This window comes from Hemiscyllium ocellatum, chromosome 16 (assembly GCF_020745735.1).
Source record: "Hemiscyllium ocellatum isolate sHemOce1 chromosome 16, sHemOce1.pat.X.cur, whole genome shotgun sequence".
In the NCBI taxonomy this organism is placed as follows: domain Eukaryota; kingdom Metazoa; phylum Chordata; class Chondrichthyes; order Orectolobiformes; family Hemiscylliidae; genus Hemiscyllium; species Hemiscyllium ocellatum.
Genome location: NC_083416.1, coordinates 70,233,956 through 70,253,906, shown reverse-complemented (window position 1 = coordinate 70,253,906; position 19,951 = coordinate 70,233,956). Strand labels below are relative to the sequence as shown.

The 19,951-nt window shown below is 39.1% G+C and overlaps 1 protein-coding gene and 1 pseudogene across 3 annotated transcripts in view; one reads left to right on the top strand and one right to left on the bottom strand.

Moving 5' to 3' along the window:
- Nucleotides 1-16,323, bottom strand: part of rbm27 (RNA binding motif protein 27) — a 152,205-nt gene extending 135,882 nt beyond the window's left edge. For 2 of the 3 annotated variants that reach the window (XR_009645550.1, XM_060837361.1), the window contains exon 1: nucleotides 15,706-16,283. Coding sequence is in view for 2 of the 3 variants with exons in the window: in XM_060837361.1 (XP_060693344.1) it covers nucleotides 15,706-15,764 (59 nt within the window). In the remaining variant the exon portion in view is untranslated. Of the gene's footprint in view, nucleotides 1-15,705 lie in introns of all 3 variants that reach the window. The other variant, XM_060837360.1, reaches the window with a different exon arrangement.
- LOC132823565 (5S ribosomal RNA) lies at nucleotides 3,756-3,872 on the top strand (annotated as a pseudogene).
- Nucleotides 16,324-19,951: the final 3,628 nt, after the last annotated feature.

Sequence of the window (19,951 nt, the reverse complement as noted above, 5' to 3'; positions counted from 1 at the left end):
TGAGTTTAGTAATCAGTCTCAAGGGGATAATACTGTTGAAGGCTGAACTGTAGTCAATAAGTAGGATTGTTCTTGGTGTCAAGATGTTCTAGGGAGGGGTGTAGGGCAAATGACATGGTATCGGATATGGATCTGTTGGTCCAATTGGCAAATTAGGGTGGGTCAAGATTAGTGGGGAGGCTGGAGTTGATTAATGCCATGACCAGCCTTTCAAAGCAGTTCATGACCAACAAAGTTAGGGCCACTGAGACATGCTGCATGAGCCTTCTTAGGCACAGGAATGACGTTGCCACTGGTGAAACAGGCGGGGAGAGCAGCCTGCTGCAGGGAGAGGTTGAAGGTGGCCGAGAAGACCTCTGCCCGTTGATCTGCGCATGCTCTAAGTGCACGGCCTGGTACTCCGTCTGATCCCATTGCATTCCTTGGATTCACATAATCACATAAAAGAAAACTGATCTGACCTCTAATGCAGTGACTGTTGGGATAGGTTCTTAATTCATTGAGCTTAAATTCCACTAGCTGCAGATTTAAACCCACATCCCTCAAGCCTCGGTGTCTGGATTACTGCTCCATGTCATCAACATCAAGTCACCACCATCCCAGAGATCCGTGTTTTTGCTAAGTCAAAAAATCTTTTTTTGTCCCCCCTTGAGATAGCCAACATTTATTGCCCATTCTTAACTGCACTCAAGAAGGTAATGGTGTGCCAGCTTCTTGAACCATGTAGTCTATGTCCTGTACATACACAGTGTAGTGATCCCCATGGTCATTGTTGTTATAAGTGATACAAATCATGAATTTGAAAGGCATTATAAGGCAGACTTGTGTCACCCAACCAGGTTCTATCCTCCTGAAAACCACTAACATTACCCTCTTCAAAATATTTTGCCAAGTAAAGTTCCTATGATCATAAAATTGAATTTTTAAAAATCATTATAATTCAACAGAATTACCAAAAGATTGAACCAAGGTACATTATGAAATGCTAGTTAGATAATAACAATGTCAGACTTTAAAACCCTCAAAAATTGGAGAGATGAGGAAAGGCTAAAAAAAAACACTGCTGAAACCCTTTGGCAGAGTAGATAAAATATTAGATAATGTATCAAAATGATGTCTTCACTATGTGACTAAACATAAATATCGCAATAGAACAGTATTCCAATAACTTTCAGAGATCACAAGAAACTGGATTTATTTAAAAAGCTAACATGTAAATTTCTGCCTCAATTTGTAATTCAGAAGCTTCTTGACAATTGCTTAATTCATTTTGCTGCTTTAACAATTACTATTGATAGCAACTCTTGACGAAGTTGTTGCATAAATACATACTGTAACACAAGATTCCAAAACACTGGAAAACAATACTAGTGAAAAGTCAGCATCAAGACCTTCTTTACATGAATGAAGGAAATTGATGGGTAAAGCTTGCCAATACGTCCGAAAACATGGTACAATAAAATGGAAAGGACCATTAAAAATAATATACGATCCTGTCCTTATTCAACATCCAGAAACATCCACTTTCAGCAATCGTAACTCTATGCCATTTCTCGTCCTCATCTCTGAGCACCAAGGCACTTCCTGAAATTTTACAATTCCCTTAATCCTTACAGTTCCCAACTCAGTCTAGCCTTTGAACTTACTTAGTCTAAATATTTGAATTACTTCTTCCTTCAAACAAAGGGATATCGTTCTTATCTGGCCAACCATTTTCATTTATGTAAAGATTTCATGTTAAAACAGAAGGAGGATTGAAATAATCTTAATTGGAGTATAAAAACACAAAGACTGATCAAATGATTGAATATTGAGTAGGCTTTTAATAGCAGAGGAAATTTTAGGGTTTAAGGAGAGAGATTCAAATAGTAGAAGTGAAACAGTTGGAGCCTCCACAAACCATGGTTAAGAGCAGATTCTTAAAGCTAGTAAAGTATGAACACAAGACTGGAGGAAGTTTGAGTTCCTATATCATTTTCTAGCTTTACAATGTCCATTTTAGTTTAACATCGATATGCTATTAAGTAAAAGGCCACAAAATCATCAGAACTTGGTTAATCGTGGATTAATTAATTTATACAGTATTTAAAATACATTCAGAAAGGTTGGTACTGGATCTATACATTAGCACACTGACTTCAGGAGAGGTCGAGTCAAGTTAGAATGCCTCATTACCCAAATATACCCTACTGCTGTTAAAAATAAACTCAAAAGATAAATTGCTGCAATTTTACACTCTAAGAAAGGGTTTTGTGTTAAAATATTAACTATTTTATGCCTTCTCAATAAACATTGCTTACAGTCTTTATGGTAATGTTCAAACAAAGCAACTGTCCAATAATCTAAACAATTTTTAGCAAGTCAACACTAAAGGTACAACTTGACAAATTCATTACAAAATAATATTTACTTCATTATTCCTAAGTGAATATCACTTATTTTCTTAAAGCTCTATTACTACCGACACTGAGAAAATTAATTTTGAGTGCCTAATCTACACTTGGAGCAAACTGAAGCTCTGAGGGAGTACGACAATGGTGGAGATGCCAAGTCTTAGGTGGGATTTCAATTGGGTAAAAAATGAGGTCTGCAGATGCTGGAGATCACAGCTGAAAATGTGTTGCTGGTTAAAGCACAGCAGGTTAGGCAGCATCCAAGGAATAGGAAATTCGACATTTCGGGCATAAGCCCTTCATCAGGGATTTCAATTGCCAATTCTCTTTATAAACTTTGTCAAAAAGTAAATCTGTCAAGAGTGCAATCCACAGCAAGTGTAAATGTGTATTTGCAAATGCAATTATATATCGATATTCATTTGTTGGTGAAACACAGTCTTCACTGTATACCACTGCAAGTCCTCTGTCTGACAATTTAATTTTCTTCTCAGAGCTGTCTATCATGAAGTGTTGCTTTGCCAACCAGAGCTAAATAAGACAGTTGCAAAGTTTCTACCCCAGTTTTAAAGACATTGTAGATATGCTCCACACACAAGTTTTAACATGTACTTCAACTCCTCAAGCCTTAGGTGCTTAACGCAAAACAGTTGAGAATCACAAAGCTTTGTGCTACTACACTTCTAAACATGACAAAAGAAAGTTCTGTCACACTTGCCCTTGATGAATTGCAACAGTATCTTTCCTTTTAAAAAAAGATATTGGCACAAAGCAAACAAAATCAAGAGAGAAAAATTGATCATGAAACAGCTTAAAGAGAGACAGGTAGATGATTAAATCTTTGATTTGTCTCTCTAAGAAGCAAATTTGGCTACCATCCTATTTATTTCAACAGAATCAGACAGCAGCATACCAAACTTGCAATGGCTCTTATTAATTCAGCTTGGTCTTAAAATTATTTGCACTGAAACCTCAGCAGCAGCAGAATCACAGAATCCCTACAGTGTGGAAGCAGACCATTTGGCCCATTGAGACCACACCAACCCTCCAAACAGCATCCCACCCAGACCCATTCCCCTATCCTTTTCCTGTAACCCTGCATTTCCCATTCTAATCCAACTAGCCTGCACCTCTCTGGACACTGTAGGAAATTTAGCATGGGCAAAGCACCTAACCTGCACATCCTTGGACTCTGGGAGGAAACTTGAAGAAACCAATACAGACAGGGGTAGAACTACAGACTGTCGCTTGAGTTTGGAACTGAACCCATGTCCCTGCCATTGTGAGGCAGCAGTGTTAGCCAGTGAGCCACCATACCACCCAAGAATAACTTACAATGGAATTTTCCTGTCCTTATAGACAGCAAATACATACTAGTCTGAAAACACCCAATCTCATCGGATTTCGGAAGCTAAGCAGACTCAGGCCTAGTTAGTGCTTGGGTGGGAGACCGCCTGGGAATACCAGGTGCAGTAGGCTTTAAAACAGCTTTTTTATTCCTGATGAAGGGCTTTTGCCCGAAACATCGATTTTACTGCTCCTCGGATGCTGCCTGAACTGCTGTGCTCTTCCAGCACCACTAATCCAGAATCTGGTTTCCAGCATCTAATCATTGTTTTTACCAAGCAAATACCCTTCCCTACCAAAGGAAAAGTTTAGTAATTTTAAACAAAAGTACCGATACCTGAAATAGGTCCTTCACATACCTGTGTTCAGCCTAATGGCAACCTTCTGTAAGTAAAAAAAACCTTCAAGACCAGATCATATACGTCTCTAACATAAACAAAGCCAGGCTTTACTTCCAGTTTTTACAACCTCTAACATATTAAGATTCCTTAACTTAGAAATGATACTATATACTTTTGAAATGTCACATGAATTGTAGCAGAATAAAACATGATTTTTATATGTAGTGCCTCATATTTCCATTAGCAGTTAACACTAAGTAAAATCAATTTACAGCATCTACAAATGCATGTAAATCAAGGAATTTCTGCGTGAGTTACCTTGCTTTTCCATCTTATTTATACCTTACCAAGGAGTTGGATATTCATATACATGGAAAGGCATGGTTTTGCTGTACTAACCCAAAAAAAGTACCCAAGTCAGAAAACTTGAGACTTGTGCATTTTAACAGAAGTATTTTTTTTTTACAAACAGTGGCAAGGACTCATGACAGAATATCTATTTTTACTTTTTCTGATCATCCCAATTCTCTTTAATTTCACTTTATATATTTCACAATGAAATATTTAGAATTTAGCATTTTAACTGTTGTTCTCAGTTTCGATTGGAGGTAGGGACTGAGCATCAGATAAGGAATCACAAAGTTCAGCTTTCCCAAATGCATGGATTTTACCTTAACCTCATGTATTATTTTCGTCAATAGGTTTCTCAACCCACTAATACCTTCCCACCCAACTTACTCTCAGCTCCAAAGTGCACTCTTTCTTTCTTTTTTTATCCCAGCCAACTAATTCTAATCACAGAACTGACATAAATCATTAGGAATTAGGGAAATTTCTTCCTGCTACTTCAGTGGAGGTGAAAATTCTAGATTCTTTCAAATCCTCTCAAACTCAGTCTCTTCGATCTGAATGGAAACTCCCATCCATGTCCTGTATGTTAATAAAGTTTGAAGTGCCTCGATCTACTGCTTGATGTCTTTCAGTTGGCTGCAGTCTAACTTGTGTCATGAAAGTTTCAGTGTTATCTTAGGAATCCTGTAATCCAAAACTAAAATGACTTTCTATAGACTTTTGCCTCTCTCACAGCTCATCCCCATATGAAGTAAATAATTTTTGTCTGGAACCCAGGTAGAAATTCCAATGAACAGCCTTCTAAGCCTCCAGCAAATTTGCATCTTGGCATTAATTGAACTGTTTAAATGTACAAAAGTATAAAATACGACATTCCTAACACCTCACTACTGGACAAGGTGCCTAGCCATCTGCCTGCAGTCACCACAGCTGCTCTAATGCCTACATTTGCGAACATTTGGTACCGTCTTCATTACAAGGCAACCTGCACCATGCCATAGAGAGCAAGTTCCAAACCACCATAAGCTTATGCATGTATTATTTGGATTACCTGACATAAACATCAGTGTAGGAGACTTGTGAGTATGTATATATGCAGTCTGAAGATGACAAGCACATTCAATCCAAGTTTGCAGATAAAATTAACCTCGGAACAATCTCAATCTTCATGGAAGGAATGAACAAATAAATGTCAAAAGTGAAAGAATGCATACAGATAGCTATCAATTAGACATTTAAACCTTAAAGATACACAACCCAACCGTAGGAGAATAAACATTATGCAATACATTTCATGTCTTTTTTAAAAATAAACAATAGCTTTATCCAATTGAATTAATAAATGTCATGTAACATCACTGATGAATCAGTTTCTCAAATCTTCCATAAAACCAATCATAAGGCTCTTACTTCAGAGTCTCCAACCATATTTATTCAAAACTTCTTTCCAAGTTTTGTGCAGGCTTCCTAACTGCAGAACCTAACCTGAAAAAGATTTCTAGCATTCAAGTGTACAATGAAATCAACACACAATTACAGAAAATAACACCAAACTTTAGTAACAAAGACACATTTGAAGCATCTCAGATGTTTTCTACTCTTTAGATGTGATACAAGTTGCTCTTTTTTATTGAATTAGGTTTTGGAATATTGTTTTCAGAATCAAAGATTCCAATTCTTATTAGAATTTCATTCATAAAGGTAGAGTACATACAATCTTCAAAATCTTGAAAAATCAGTCTAATATTATTTGAACAAAAAGCCAGTCCATTTCAAATGGGCATCAACACACAAGATTTCAAAAGAATAAAACAAACTACATTTTTAAAAAATGATTGTTGCCAGAACTGCGAATAAAATAAATGACAGAAATATCGGAATAAATGCTAGAATGCCATACAGGGATCCCTTCACGTCGCATTCAGCAACTCAAAAGATCTTCTGCAATATTCGAAAATATTGCTCCTTATCCGAGGCACAAAATAATACGGCATTTATGTTCACCTGTTCTATGAAAAAAATGACTTCCAGAAAACCTTTAATTAACTCACTGTTAAGAGTTGTTACATTAGCTTAGGGCAATGGCTCCCATCCAATGGGTGTCCCCATACCTCAGTTGCTGAAAGAATGCATGCAGGTGCAGCGGTCTGTGAAGCTGACAAAAGGTATTCGCTGGGCTTCATCGCAAGAGGATCAGTACAGAAGCAGGGATGTCTTGCTGCAATTGTACAGACCTTGTTGAGACCACACCTGAGAAAATGCATGCAGTTTTGGTCTAGTAGAAAGTGAGGGTTGCAGATACTGGAGATCACAGTCTAAAAAAATGGCGGTGGAACAGCACAGCCAGTCAGGCAGCGTCTGAGGAGCAGAAGAGTCAACATTTTGAGCATAAGGTCTTCATCAGCAATGTTTAAAGTTTCGAGCATAAGCTCTGATTGCCACTCTTGCTCCTCGGGTGCTGCCTGACAGGCTGTGCAGTTTTGGACTACTTAGCAGAAGTACTGTGGGAATGCAATGAAGGTTGACCAGACTGATTCCAGGGATGGCAGGACTGAAGTCTGAGATTGGTAAAGACTATATTCACTGGAGTTCAGAAGAATAATGGGGCAGGGGTGAAACCTCAAATTCCAGCAGGACTTTCGTTCTTTCCCCTCTCGTCTTGAATCTGCACCTTCTGATTTTGGATTATCCTGCTCTGGTGGAGGGGGGCAGGAGGGCCTGGTTTGGCAATTTGCCTGGTCTGTGCCCCTGATGATTTTGTAGACCTCTGTGAGGGCGGTCTCCTGTGTCTGGGCAGCGGGATCTGCAGGTCATCAGGCCTCTCCTTGTTTGCTTGGGCCTTCCAGTCTCAGTTGTCAGCATGCACAAATTGGGCCAAAGAGCCAGTCTCCACATTGCATGGCTCCATGGTTAGACAAGGTAACCACAGAAAGAATGTTCCTGATGGCCAAGAAGTCAGAACTAGGGATCACAGTCTAAAAAATACAGGGTAGGCCATTTAGGACCGAGATGAGGAGACATTTCTTCACCTAGATAGTGGTGAGCCTGTGGAGTTCTCTGCCATAGAGAACAGTTGAGGCAAAACACCGGGCGGCACGGTGGCACAGTGGTTAGCACTGCTGCCTCACAGCACCAGGGACCTGGGTTCAATTCCCGCCTCAGGTGACTGACTGTGTGGAGTTTGCACGTTCTCCCAGTGTCTGCGTGGGTTTCCTCCGGGTGCTCCGGTTTCCTCCCACAGTCCAAAGATGTGCGGGTCAGGTGAATTGGCCATGCTAAATTGCCCGTAGTGTTAAGTAAGGGGTAAATGTAGGGGTATGGGTTGCGCTTCGGCGGGTCGGTGTGGACTTGTTGGGCCGAAGGGCCTGTTTCCACACTGTAAGTAATCTAATCTAATCTAATCAAATGATTTCAAGGAGGAAACTGATTGAGTTATTGGGACTAAAGGGATTAAAGGGTATATGGGAGGAGAGGGGTGAGAACCGAGTACTGAGCAGGATGATCATGTTGAATGGCTATGCAGGCACAAAGGACTGAACGCATACTCCTGTTTTCTGTTTCTATATATTATGAAGTGTTTTTCCTTACAGCAAGGAAATCACATATTGTCGAAGATTTTAATCTTGCACTCAGGACAATTTGTAATACCATGAATAAAAGGAAAATCAAATGTGTCTATTTTTCAATGTTCAAGCTCTGGACAACTATTCAAAAAAGAAAAGCAAGTGCCTCTAACCGCATTTTTTTAAAGTTGAAATGTCACTTTGTGCCCAACAGTTGCAGAAAGTAACCAGTGAAAAGGTCAATATTCCAAGTTTTTACATAAATCAGAGCTCAAAAAAGGTAAGATTTGATCTATGCTAAGCATGTCCTGTCTAGAATTGTAGACAGTAGCCTTCACAGGCCTTGCAGCAGTCACATTGCTTAACTTGTGTATCATGTGACCAAAATTGTAGTGAAAACATCAAACCTTTATTAATATGGTGTACTTATCAAATATTATGGAATACAGGTTCCTCCTCACCACAAAATAAACAAGGAAATGGAGTTTATCAGCAACATTTAATCAAACTAGCCATGCCGAATCAGGAGTTCAGCCAAGTATAATGAGCCTTCCATTAGAGATATGGTACAGTACTAATGTGCTCCTTGTGAAAAATTTCTGAAATCGCAGATTTCTCTTTTCTGTATGCCAATTATAAAGGAGTTTAGCTTTCTGCCAATATTTCCAAAATTTTCCTTGAAAATAATTATTAAAAAAGATGCAAATTAAATAATCTATTTCTTTATTCAAATGCACTTCGGCATAACTTCATCAAAAATGACAATCATTTTCTTCAAATCTTAAAATCTAACCATCATATCCTGAAAGAGTTCATTAAACACTTATCCACACAGAGATCAAGTAACTTTGCAAAACATAAATCTTTCCCATTTTAATTATTCAAGGGCATTCCAAGTTTAAAAAGGCTAAATGAAGGCTCAGGAAGAATTCAGTGTCTCTACCAATGTCAGTCAGACCATACAGGAATCAGCACAGTTCAGGCAATACCAATGATTTGAAAAATTGTATTCACAGGACTTTCCATTTTCTATATCAACAAGATAATTCTTGGAAAATGTTTGGTCAGTTTTGGTTGAGAGAGGAGGTAGCCAACTGGCTTCTGTGGCTATTGCTCTGATGTCACAATAGCATTTGTTTTTGCAGGGAAAAAAAGTTGACTCCAGCACACTCAATCACACACACCACTTGAATTCACAGTGTCAATAAAAAGGAGCTGCAAGAATCTTAATTTCCTTAAAGATCATCAGAAGGCAACGTGAAAAAAACATGAATTGTTTCTGCCACAAAGACAGCAAATAGGTTATACAGTTTGGACATAAAAGGAGATATGAAGACTTAAGGATGGAAAAACAGACATGCAAATTTGGACAAATAAAAAAATTTTAATGGAGCCTAGGAGAAAGAAATGTCAACCCCAAGTAAACTGGGAAAAAGCTGGTGTTTGATTTTTTAAAAACACAAGAACCCACACTTGAATAATTGTTTCACAAAAATGAGGGCCAAGTCATTAGAAAAAAAGAACACAGTCAGCAAAATGAGTACTAAGAAACAAAAGCATATCATGACATAACCAAAGAAGTCTATATAGCTATTATCTTGGCTCAGTTGTTGACACACTCACCAAACCAAAGACAACGCAGTATGAAGGCCACTCCAATCATAGGACTCATAATTTAGGCCACATCTGTCAAACATACTTATCAAGGTACAGTTTCATCTAGTTAAAAATCACACAACACCAGGTTATAGTCCAACAGATTTAATTGGAAGCACACTAGCTTTCAGAGCGACGCTCCTTCATCAGGTGATAGTGGAGGGCTCGATCGTTACTATCACCTGATGAAGGAGCATCGCTCCAAAAGCTAGTGTGCTTCCAATTAAACCTATTGGACTATAGCCTGGTGTTGTGTGATTTTTAAACTTTGTACACCCCAGTCCAACACCGGCATCTCCAAATCAGTTTCATCTAGATTTAAGGGTGCCAAACGAAACATATATCTTCCAATACACTAACAGTTTGAGATAAATGCACCTTTCTGCCTTAGGCAATCACTCAGGATCAAGATAATTTGCTTCCATTCTACTGTGAAGGGTTGGTGATTCGAGGCTGATGACTCGAATGAATGATCTGCTCGGCTATTATAATTAAGCAATATATTAGGCAATTATTTCTTAAGAGTTGAATAGAGAGGGTGTTTGAAGGTTTGCGCATCCTCATGAATGTCTTGACTTTACCTCTACACATTTGTATTGAAGTTTCTTTTGTGCGTCTGGTGACTTCCAAAATGAACCTTCTCTATTTTGATTGGTCACAAGCTGGGGATGTACACAAGTTGATAGGAATGTCTAACCTCATCAGAATGCTAAGAAAATATCTTAAAGCTTTTCTGTTGTCTTACTAGCTTCTCCAGTTGCTGAGTTCAGTGAAGAGCAGGTCCTTTAGAAATCTGAAGTCAGGCATAAACATGACATCCTCCCTAACAGAACTTGTTGTGAGTGATGAGCACTTTGTGCTGGGCAAGCTTACTTGAGAGCTGCTGGGTTACCATCAGATATTTGTCAGATCCTCCAAATATCACTGGGGTAATTCTCCAGTGCTTTGAGATGCCTCTGTAGATTGTCCAAATCACAAAAACATATTGGATGCATAGGTGTCACAGCTGCCCAGTGATTAAGCTTGCATCAGAGATTGTTATTCTCAAATACTCTCTCGCTTAATTATTTCTAGTACCTTGAAACAATTGCACATTTTAAACTTAATGCAACAATGTTTTCTGCAGCATCACCATTCTCTTTCCTTGACTTTCCTTTATGCATTCCTATCTAACAGGAAAAGCAACTGAGAGAATGGAATTGATGATTATGGTGGTGGTGGCAGCAGAGTCAGGGGGTGAGAATTTCAACAGAAAGTTGGGATAGTTGTACTGTTTTAAAAGAAAGCACTTTGCAATGATATTGACTGCATAATGTTGGAAATTCAGCTAGAAGTTAAACAGTTATGCTGTGAAATTGGGGACATCTGTATTCTGTAAAGAAACTCAATACCTTTTAGTGATGACATTTTCAGGGAAAGGATGAGAAGACTGAATTCACAAACAGAACATCTGGAACTTATGAAACTGAACCTTTACTAGCTGCACAGAAGAAATGTGAAACTTGTCATACTGAAGACTTGCTTATCTTGTCTATCCCTAAATTCATTATCCCTTGATTCCTAAGCACACCTTCTTATAAAACTGTAGCTAATATTTGCACCTTTTCAAACAGAAAGCACAGTATTGAGCAGTACCTAATGCATAAGCGTAAGTATTAACGAGGCCAAACAGTGTAAAAATATCATTCCAAAAACAATTACAATATAATTTCTGCTAACAGTCCCAGTTATTTCCCACTGTCTGGCAACTGTAATTATGTCCTCAGTCATAAGGATGATTGAGAGTCTTAGTAAACAACCTAGGCCAGGAGTAGTGTCATCCCTCTACAAGTATTAAATTGGAAAGGATGCAGAAAAGATTGACAAGGATGCTACTGGGACTGGATGGTTTGAGTTATCAAGAGAGGCTGGATAGGCTGGGACCTTTTTCCCCTGCCCTTATAGAGGTTTATAAAATCATGATAGGCATAGATAAAGTGAATAGCAAAGGTCTTTTCCCTAGGGTAGGAGAGTTCAAAACCAGAAGATATGGTTTTCTCGTGAGAGGGGAATGTATATGGCATGAGCTGCCAGAGCAAGTGGTAGAGGCAAGTACAGTTACAAGAGACTTTTGGACAGGTTTATGAATAGGAACAACCTAGAGGGATATGGGTCAAACACTGGGAAATGGGACTAGTTTAGCTTAGGAAACCTGATCAGCATTGATGAGTTGGTCTTAAGGATCTGCTTCTGTGTTATATGACTCGATGACTGTTCTGAGGAAAGATCATTTGACCAGAAATGTTAACACTGAATTCTCTTCACAGATACTGCCAGACCTGCTGAGCTTTTCCAGCAATTTCGGTTTTTGTGGCTATAAGTACTACTATCACTCCTAGATCTATAATTTCTACAGATAAATATTACCTATTACACATTTATTACTTATATATTTTTTTCACCATGCACAAAAGACAAACTAGGTGATGAATAGAACTTGCCAATGTGCCAAAATTGACTTTTTAAATCCCAATCATGCTGGATGCTGAACCAACTGTTTTATTTAATCAAAAGTTTTGTTTTCTGGCTTTTTAAAACAGCTTGCCTTCAGATCTCCCCAATACCTTGCTCCACATTCCTCCAACTACAAGGAGAGATAACAGTACAGTTTAGAGACCCACACTCAATTTTCAACCCTGCTTTAAAACTATCAATTTATGGGTATCAAATGTAAGTAATTAATCAAAGCATCATTCTAGTGGTTCACTTTCTAAAAAGAAGCTGAATCTAATTTCCTCTTGCAAAAAAAGAAAATAACTAATTGAGGGAGCAGTTGAAGTAACAACGATCAAGCTTTTTCTGCTACAACACTCTGTACTTCTCTCCTTCACTCCCTCCACACCTCAGCCCTTCCATTAAAGTCACAGTTTGAAATAACTGCAGTCAGGACCATTGCAATCTATTGTGCACTAAAAAATATAATGTTTTGTTAGAACCACCAACACCTCAAGCGATCCATAATAAATACTTGAAAGGAGCTAGTGACTATACTTTTCCTTCATAGCTTTTTTCTCATTACCTCAAATGTGATGTAATTTTGATTTCTAGATCTTCCATTCCTTTATTCTGGTCTATAGAAACAACAGCAGCAATGATAGCAAATTAAATGGAAAATATGTCATTTTCTGGTGTGTTTATCACTTTTCCCATAAAAAGGGCAGAAAAGTTAATAATCAGACATTACAGATACCTGATTGCCCGAAGAACCAGGCAATGAAGATTTTTTTTAACTGTTTGTTGCTGTCATCAGGAGTGCACTGCACAGAAACAACTAGTATAATTCTGATTCCAGGTTCCTATCTAGTAATAGCAATGGTTGAGGGGGGGGTAGCAGCTGTGGCTCAGTTGGCAGCATGCTTACTCAAATAAACTCACTGACTGAAGCCCTGCTTTCAAAAATCGAGATTGACCTTTCAGTGCTGTCCTGAGAGAATGCTGCACTGGCAAAGATTTTAGGGGATGTGTTTCCTGGGCAAAAAAAACAAAAGATTCACAACGCAATTTCATAGAATAGCAAAGTTCTCCTCAGCACTCTGACCAATATTTAGCAATACCAATCAGCATTGCTGAAACAGATTATCTGGTTTTCATCACTGTTTTTTGTGTGATCTGGCTGTGCAAAACTGTTGGTCACATTTCCTACATTACACCAATAATAACATTTCTTGTTGTGGATAAGCTGTACAGCACTTTGGAATGGCTTACAGTTGTGAAAGGCCTTACAATAATGTAAATATGCTTTGCACACTCTCCACAAACTAAGGCAAAAGCTTATTAACTTGTTCTTTCAGCTTCTTTCTGCATAGATACTGCCAGATTGTAATTTCCAATAATTTCTTTTTGTTACTACTTTAGCACAAACATTCTTGAATAAACCAGTCTTCATTTAGTAAAAATGTCGACCAAGAGTGACTTCGAGAGACTGACAAGAAGGCATTAGTATCCAGATAAAAATTTTATAAATAATAAAATCCTAAACCTACCTGGAATTTACACATTTGATTTTGCCATAACAGGATTTAATTTTAAAAACAAATAAATTCAGGATGTGGCCCTACACCAAAAAGAATTACCTGATGTTGAAATTATTGCTTGCACAAGGGTATGGAGAAAACTTGACTAGAACAATGTAGTATTGGGTAAAATTAAAAAAAAAGGCCTCAGCTGCACCCAGTACTCTTTCCAGAAAATAAAATCCTCTGGAAAGCCAGTTGCAGAAGAATGTAAAGCAGCAACACAAGTTGTCATGAATGGAGAAAGAACAATCTCCAACGAGTAAGTGAAATTTAGTCAGATTCAACTAAGTTTTACATGTTTCATGTTCCACCTTCAAGATTCTTAGTTTCAATTTTTTAAACTTGATCAATTTTGCGACCCCACCACCCCCACATTAGAATTTTATCCATTATCCTAAACTGTGCTTCAAGTTATTAATAGATAATAGCAAATAAATCTTAAGATGGAAAATTACTCATTTTCGCATCAGAATTACAGATGAGATTATGATATTTGAAGTGTTATGCTGTCAACACATTTTTAGACTTTTCATTGAACTCAAAAGCCTTTTTTGTGAACAAGGACAGATTTGGGACTCTACAATAGCAGAATTCACAGAAAGTTTGATGATTTTCTGTTTTATGATAGTATCATTAGATCAGTTCACAGAAGGGATTTTTTTTTAATGCTGTGGATCTACATTTAAGATGTCCTCATTCTTTTAACATCAAAGTCTAACCGCTGTAAGTAAACACAATCTGTGCTCCATCAGAATTTAACAGCTCTGGTATGGTATATTGCAACTGAGAAGGCTATTTCTGGGGCTATTTTCTGTGGAAGAGATGAAATTTAATTTAGTATAAAGTAGCTTGGATAGGTCAATGAATAGTAGACATATATTTACAATGTATTCCTGATGAAGGGCTTTTGCCCGAAACATCGATTTTCCTGCTCCTCGCATGCTGCCTGACCTGCTGTGCTTTTCCAGCATCACTCTAATCTAGACTCTGGTTTCCAGCATCTATAGTCCTTGTTTTACCCATATATTTATAATGGTTGATAGAGAGAATACAGAGGAATGGAGAAGTTACTTTTACTCCTCAAAATATGATACGACTCTCAGTCACTTGAAGTCATTTGAAAGGGTGGGAGAGACAGAAGTACTCTCCCAGTTGAGGTTTGACATGGACTTATGCTCATGTAACCCAGAAGTGTAGATAGTGATAGCTGGAAGATGTTACTCTGCAGATAGACATGGCAGCCAATTTAAGCACATCAGTCCCCACAAAAAAAAATCAGGAAAAGTAATTAGATAACCTATGTTAGTCACACTGATTATACGATGCATACTGATGGTCAGAAGCTCACATTCCACTAATACCTGATCAAAAAAGTTAATAATTACTGTTGATAATTGATGGTGTTGTTCCTGATTACTGTTCATCATTACTGGTCAACTAATTGTATAACATATTCTTTTGCTTTCCACATAAAGGTTTGAAAATTAAACAATCAACAAACGCATAATTTTGTTTGCTCATCCACCAAACTTCAGCGAGATGTTGCACTTCGAGGAGATACTCTGAAAGTTTGCTCGGAGTTTGAGAATGAAAACCCAAAGCATAAGGTCGGTACATCATGTCAAATTAAACCTTTATGCCCAGTAAATTTTCTTGTTTCACTCTTTACAAGCAAATCTCCTAAAATCGCTAAAAGTGAAGGGCCCCTCGTTCTGGATTTTGGATTCATAAAAGCAACGGAGTGCTTCCAAAGAGTTAACACATCCCAAAAGCAGTCTACCGAGGCAAACATTGATAGATTACGTTGATTTGCCTCATTTTAATTCCGGTGACAGATCCTAATCTTAGCGTGTGGCCTGACGAGCCTGGCTCATGAGGCAGCCTGAAGGCCTGAAAAGTGTAAAAGTCCCCGCCCCCTTCAGAATATATATTTTACCTCCATGCCAACAGGGGGGAAAAAAAGTACCAGATAGATTCGAAGGAGCACAGTAATACTCACATAGGATCCAGGGCCCTTGATAACCAAGATCTGAAAGCGTCCAGATTCTCTATGATCATCTTCCTAAGGTGAACGGCCCGGTCGCTGCTGCACCATCAGAATGTCAGAGCCCTTAGTGGAAATCCACCAGCGAACATGACAACAAACCGGAGCAAAACCCAGGCCGCACCGCACCGTGCGACCAAACCCCGTCCAGTGTGTGATCGACAGAACTGTTTTCCAATCACCGACCAGCTCCCCGCGGCGCGGGCCAATCAGAAGGGGGAGGTGCGCGGGTTCAGGAGGCGGTAGCGAGTTAGGTTGTACCCAACCGCCTCATGGAGGAGGGGGGGAGAAGGGGAGAGGAAAGGAGCAATCGATCAATCCCGAATTCGGTTTCCTTTCCCCGCTCTCGCACAGAGAAGTAGGGAGAAAAGTTAAAACGCGGGTTTTGATAGAATGGATATTATATGAGAGACGCACGGCACATTTACTTGAAGGCGAAAGAAAGGGAGGGGGGATTGGGAGGAGAAATGAAAAAAAACGATGATGCCGCACTGCTCAATCAAACCTGAAAACGTCGTGCCGGCGCGTACTGTGTGATAGACAGCAGGACTGCCCAATCAGAACGGGGCGGGCGGACGGCGCCGCCTGATCATTGGACGGCCGATCCGTAGAAGGCGGGACGACCGGACGCCTCTCGCGACCAACGGAACAAATAGACGTTTCGTGATGACGAGGAGGGACAGAAAAAAAACAGCGGCAGGCTGAGATCTTTTCTGTTGATCTTGGCAATTAATGTATTTACTGAGAGGGACAAAAAATCATGACTGAATTACTGAACAAAACGCACGAGGCACGTCACCACGTGATCGGACGCCAGGCAGGCCACGCCTTCCCCGACGTGTAGCTGTGAAATCTATTATCGCGAGAGCAGGCTCACCTTTTTTGCGGCAAAGCTGTCTCCTAGCAACGGGAGGAGGCGGCGGCAGTTGCGCAGCAGTAACCCGTCAGCAAAATGAAGTGCTAGATAAATGCAGGATGCAATGAAAAGACGGTGCAGGCACATGCTTTTCCACAACCTACTTTTCGTAAATATCATTCTTGAGGTGTGGGCATCGATGACATTTATTGCCCATCGCAACTTGTGCTGCGTGCTGGGCCACCTTCTTGAACAACCACAGCCCGTGGCAGGTTCTTTACAGCGTTTTGATCATCTGCTCGCGTTGTGGAGTCATTTTTTTTCCCTAGGCATGAAAAGTCTAATTTTCTCGGCATTTCGATGATAATGGGTCCGCAGTTAGGTAGAAGAATCGGCCATTCAGGCTCTCGAGTCGTGTTTCGCGATGCAAAGAGATCACGGGCTGATCTGTGTCCTCGCTCGATTGGCCCGCCTTTGGCACATGCCCCAGAATAGTTATTCTCAACAAAAAAAGTTTAATTTACCTCAGATTTAAAACTAAAAACTGGCATAGCATCATCTACCGTTTCTGAAAGTGAGTTGCAAACGTCTACCAGCTTTTGTGTGTTGAGTGCTTACTGACATCTCTTGAATGGCCTACCCCAATTTTACAAGAATCTCCAACCATTGGAAATGGTTTATCTTTTTCTATTCTGTCTCTTCAATCAGATCACCCCTTACCTTAATAAATTCGAGAGAAAATATGCCTAATTTTATAATCTCCTTGAATAACTTAACCACAGGAGTACAGCAATCATTTTTGGAAACCTACAACCTCTAAGGAAATATATCCTTCTTAAGATGTGGTGCTCAGATATGCTCTAAGCAGTCTAAGTAATCAAGGGAATCTAATCAAAAATTATGATTTAGAAGGAGGAAAGAGAAATGATTGTTCCCAGAGAGTTATAGACAGATATACATTGTAAGGAGCTCCCAAAGGAGTTGTGCATAGTATCCATCTTAAGCACTAGTGAAATACCAAATCTGGTGACAAAAAAAGGCAGTCCAACAACAGCAGCTCCAATAGCTTTATTGACACGTGATCAAACACATTGAGGCATTTTATTGGGGCAAGTAAAGAGGCGGAGTCAAAATATTAAAGGGAACAGACAAGTCTCCAAACAACCTATATTTCCAGCTCTTTGAGCCATAGCTGCTTCACAAACAACTGTCAGAGGAAAAAAGGAACAAAAGAAACTAAAATTACATCGTGTGACTTAGCAAATTTGCTTGCCTTAGATTCAAGGAGTCCTTTGTTGAAACAACTTAATGTACAGCACAAATTTGATAAATAAATGAGCAACAGATGAGCAAAGGAATAATTCATTTTACAATTTGTATTCTGGGTTTTGAAATACAAAAATAATTTTTGTGTGCGAAATGAGCTTCCAAAGGAAGTGGTGGATGCAGATACAATTACAATGTTTAAAAAGCATTTGGATAAATACATGAATACGTATATGGAGGTATATGGGCCATGCGCAGGCAGGTGGCACAAGTTTAGTTTGGGATTATGGTCAACATTGACTAAATGGAGTCTAGATTAGAATGGTGCTGGAAAAGCACAGCAGTTCAGGCAGCATCCGAGGAGCAGTAAGATTGACGTTTCGGGCAAAAGCCCTTCATACAGGATCAAAGTGTCTGTTTCCATGCTGTATGACTCTATGTGGCAGAATCTGCTGATTATGCATTGAACTTATTAGTCATCTCAGAACCCATAGAACCAGAGTGGAAGCAAGTGATCTTCTATCCTAAAAGACTGCCTGACAAGTAATTTTTGGTAATCAGAAGAGACCAAATTTAATTGGCAATAAGGATCCATAAATGAAACGATTTATACGTGTGTAGAATCACTCACACCCTTGGGCTGACCTGAAACATTTCACAATCATCGAACTATAGACACTTTTGTAACATTGGAAAGGTGGCTGGTAACTCGCACACAACAAGTGTCCACAAATAACATGTTAATAACTGAATAATTTGTTGTTGAGATATCAACTAAGCACAGCCACCAGGGATAGCTCCCTTCTTAGAAACATTGCCATGATATGTTTTATATCTACCTGAAAAGGTGTACAGGACTTTGGTTCAACATCCTACCTGAAAGACAACACCACTGATTGTGCAGCACTTCCTTTGTATTCCACTGGAGAACTAACTCGCATTATTATATTTGAGGGTAGGACGTGAGCACTCAACCAAAAGTAATGAGAGAAGCCGTCAGAAAACTCCAAGGTAAAGGTAGATCGTTAAATTTATGGTGACCTGACGAAGGCATTCCACACTGGAAGAGAATTTCTAGAAATTCTTCTCCAGGGTGTTCGAAGAAATTAGTTGTGGTGGTTAAATTATTCCATCATGACGAGAGTGAAGGAAAATCAGTATAATTCCAGCTCCTTTCTTATTGCAAACTATTTTAGGTAAATATATGTCTTGGCACCATAACTTTTCATAATTTTGTTTGATGCTATACATGTTTCTTATGGATTTCAATAACCTCAAAATCAAAGTCGTGATGAGATTTAGAACTGAGAAAAACCCTTAGAAGATTATAATCTACAAAAAGCGCGAGGAGCTTGTTCATGAACTCCTGTTTGTTGATGGTTATATTCCAAATCAATAATTTCACAGTTGTCTTTTATGATAACGTTTTATTTCCAGGCTTTAAAAATTGAATTCAATTTCTCAAAGAGCAATTGTGAATTTTGAATTTTTGTTCCCTGAATCATTCAGAGAATCATTCAAGGCCAGGCTTCTGAATTACACATGTAGTATCATAGCCACTTATACTAATGCCCATCAATCAAATGTTTCCAGTTTTTGGCTGTCTGTTCAACCCAAACATCTACTCCACCTATTGATCATATTGTATGCAAAACAATACCTAGGTGCCGTGAAAAGTTTTGTGTGCAACACAGGCAAATCATACCATACAAACATCATAATAATTGAACAGAGCGAGGAGTTCAAAGTTATGGCTGCAAAGAAGGTGCACAAAAAGCAAGAAGGGCTTATGCCCGAAACGTCGAATCTCCTGTTCCTTGGATGCTGCCTGACCTGCTGCGCTTTTCCAGCAACACATTTTCAGCACAAAAAGCAAGACCAACATTAGATTTGAAATTTGAGAGGCCCATTCAGAAGTGCAACAACAGGGAAAGAAGCTGTTTTTCAACCAATTGATACACATGTTTAAGAGGTTGGAAGAGATTATAAACAGAGTAGAAAGGGCTTTTCATGATGTTGACTGCCTTTCCGAGGCAATGAGAAGTGTAGATGGAGTCAACGAGTAGAAGGTTGTCTTGC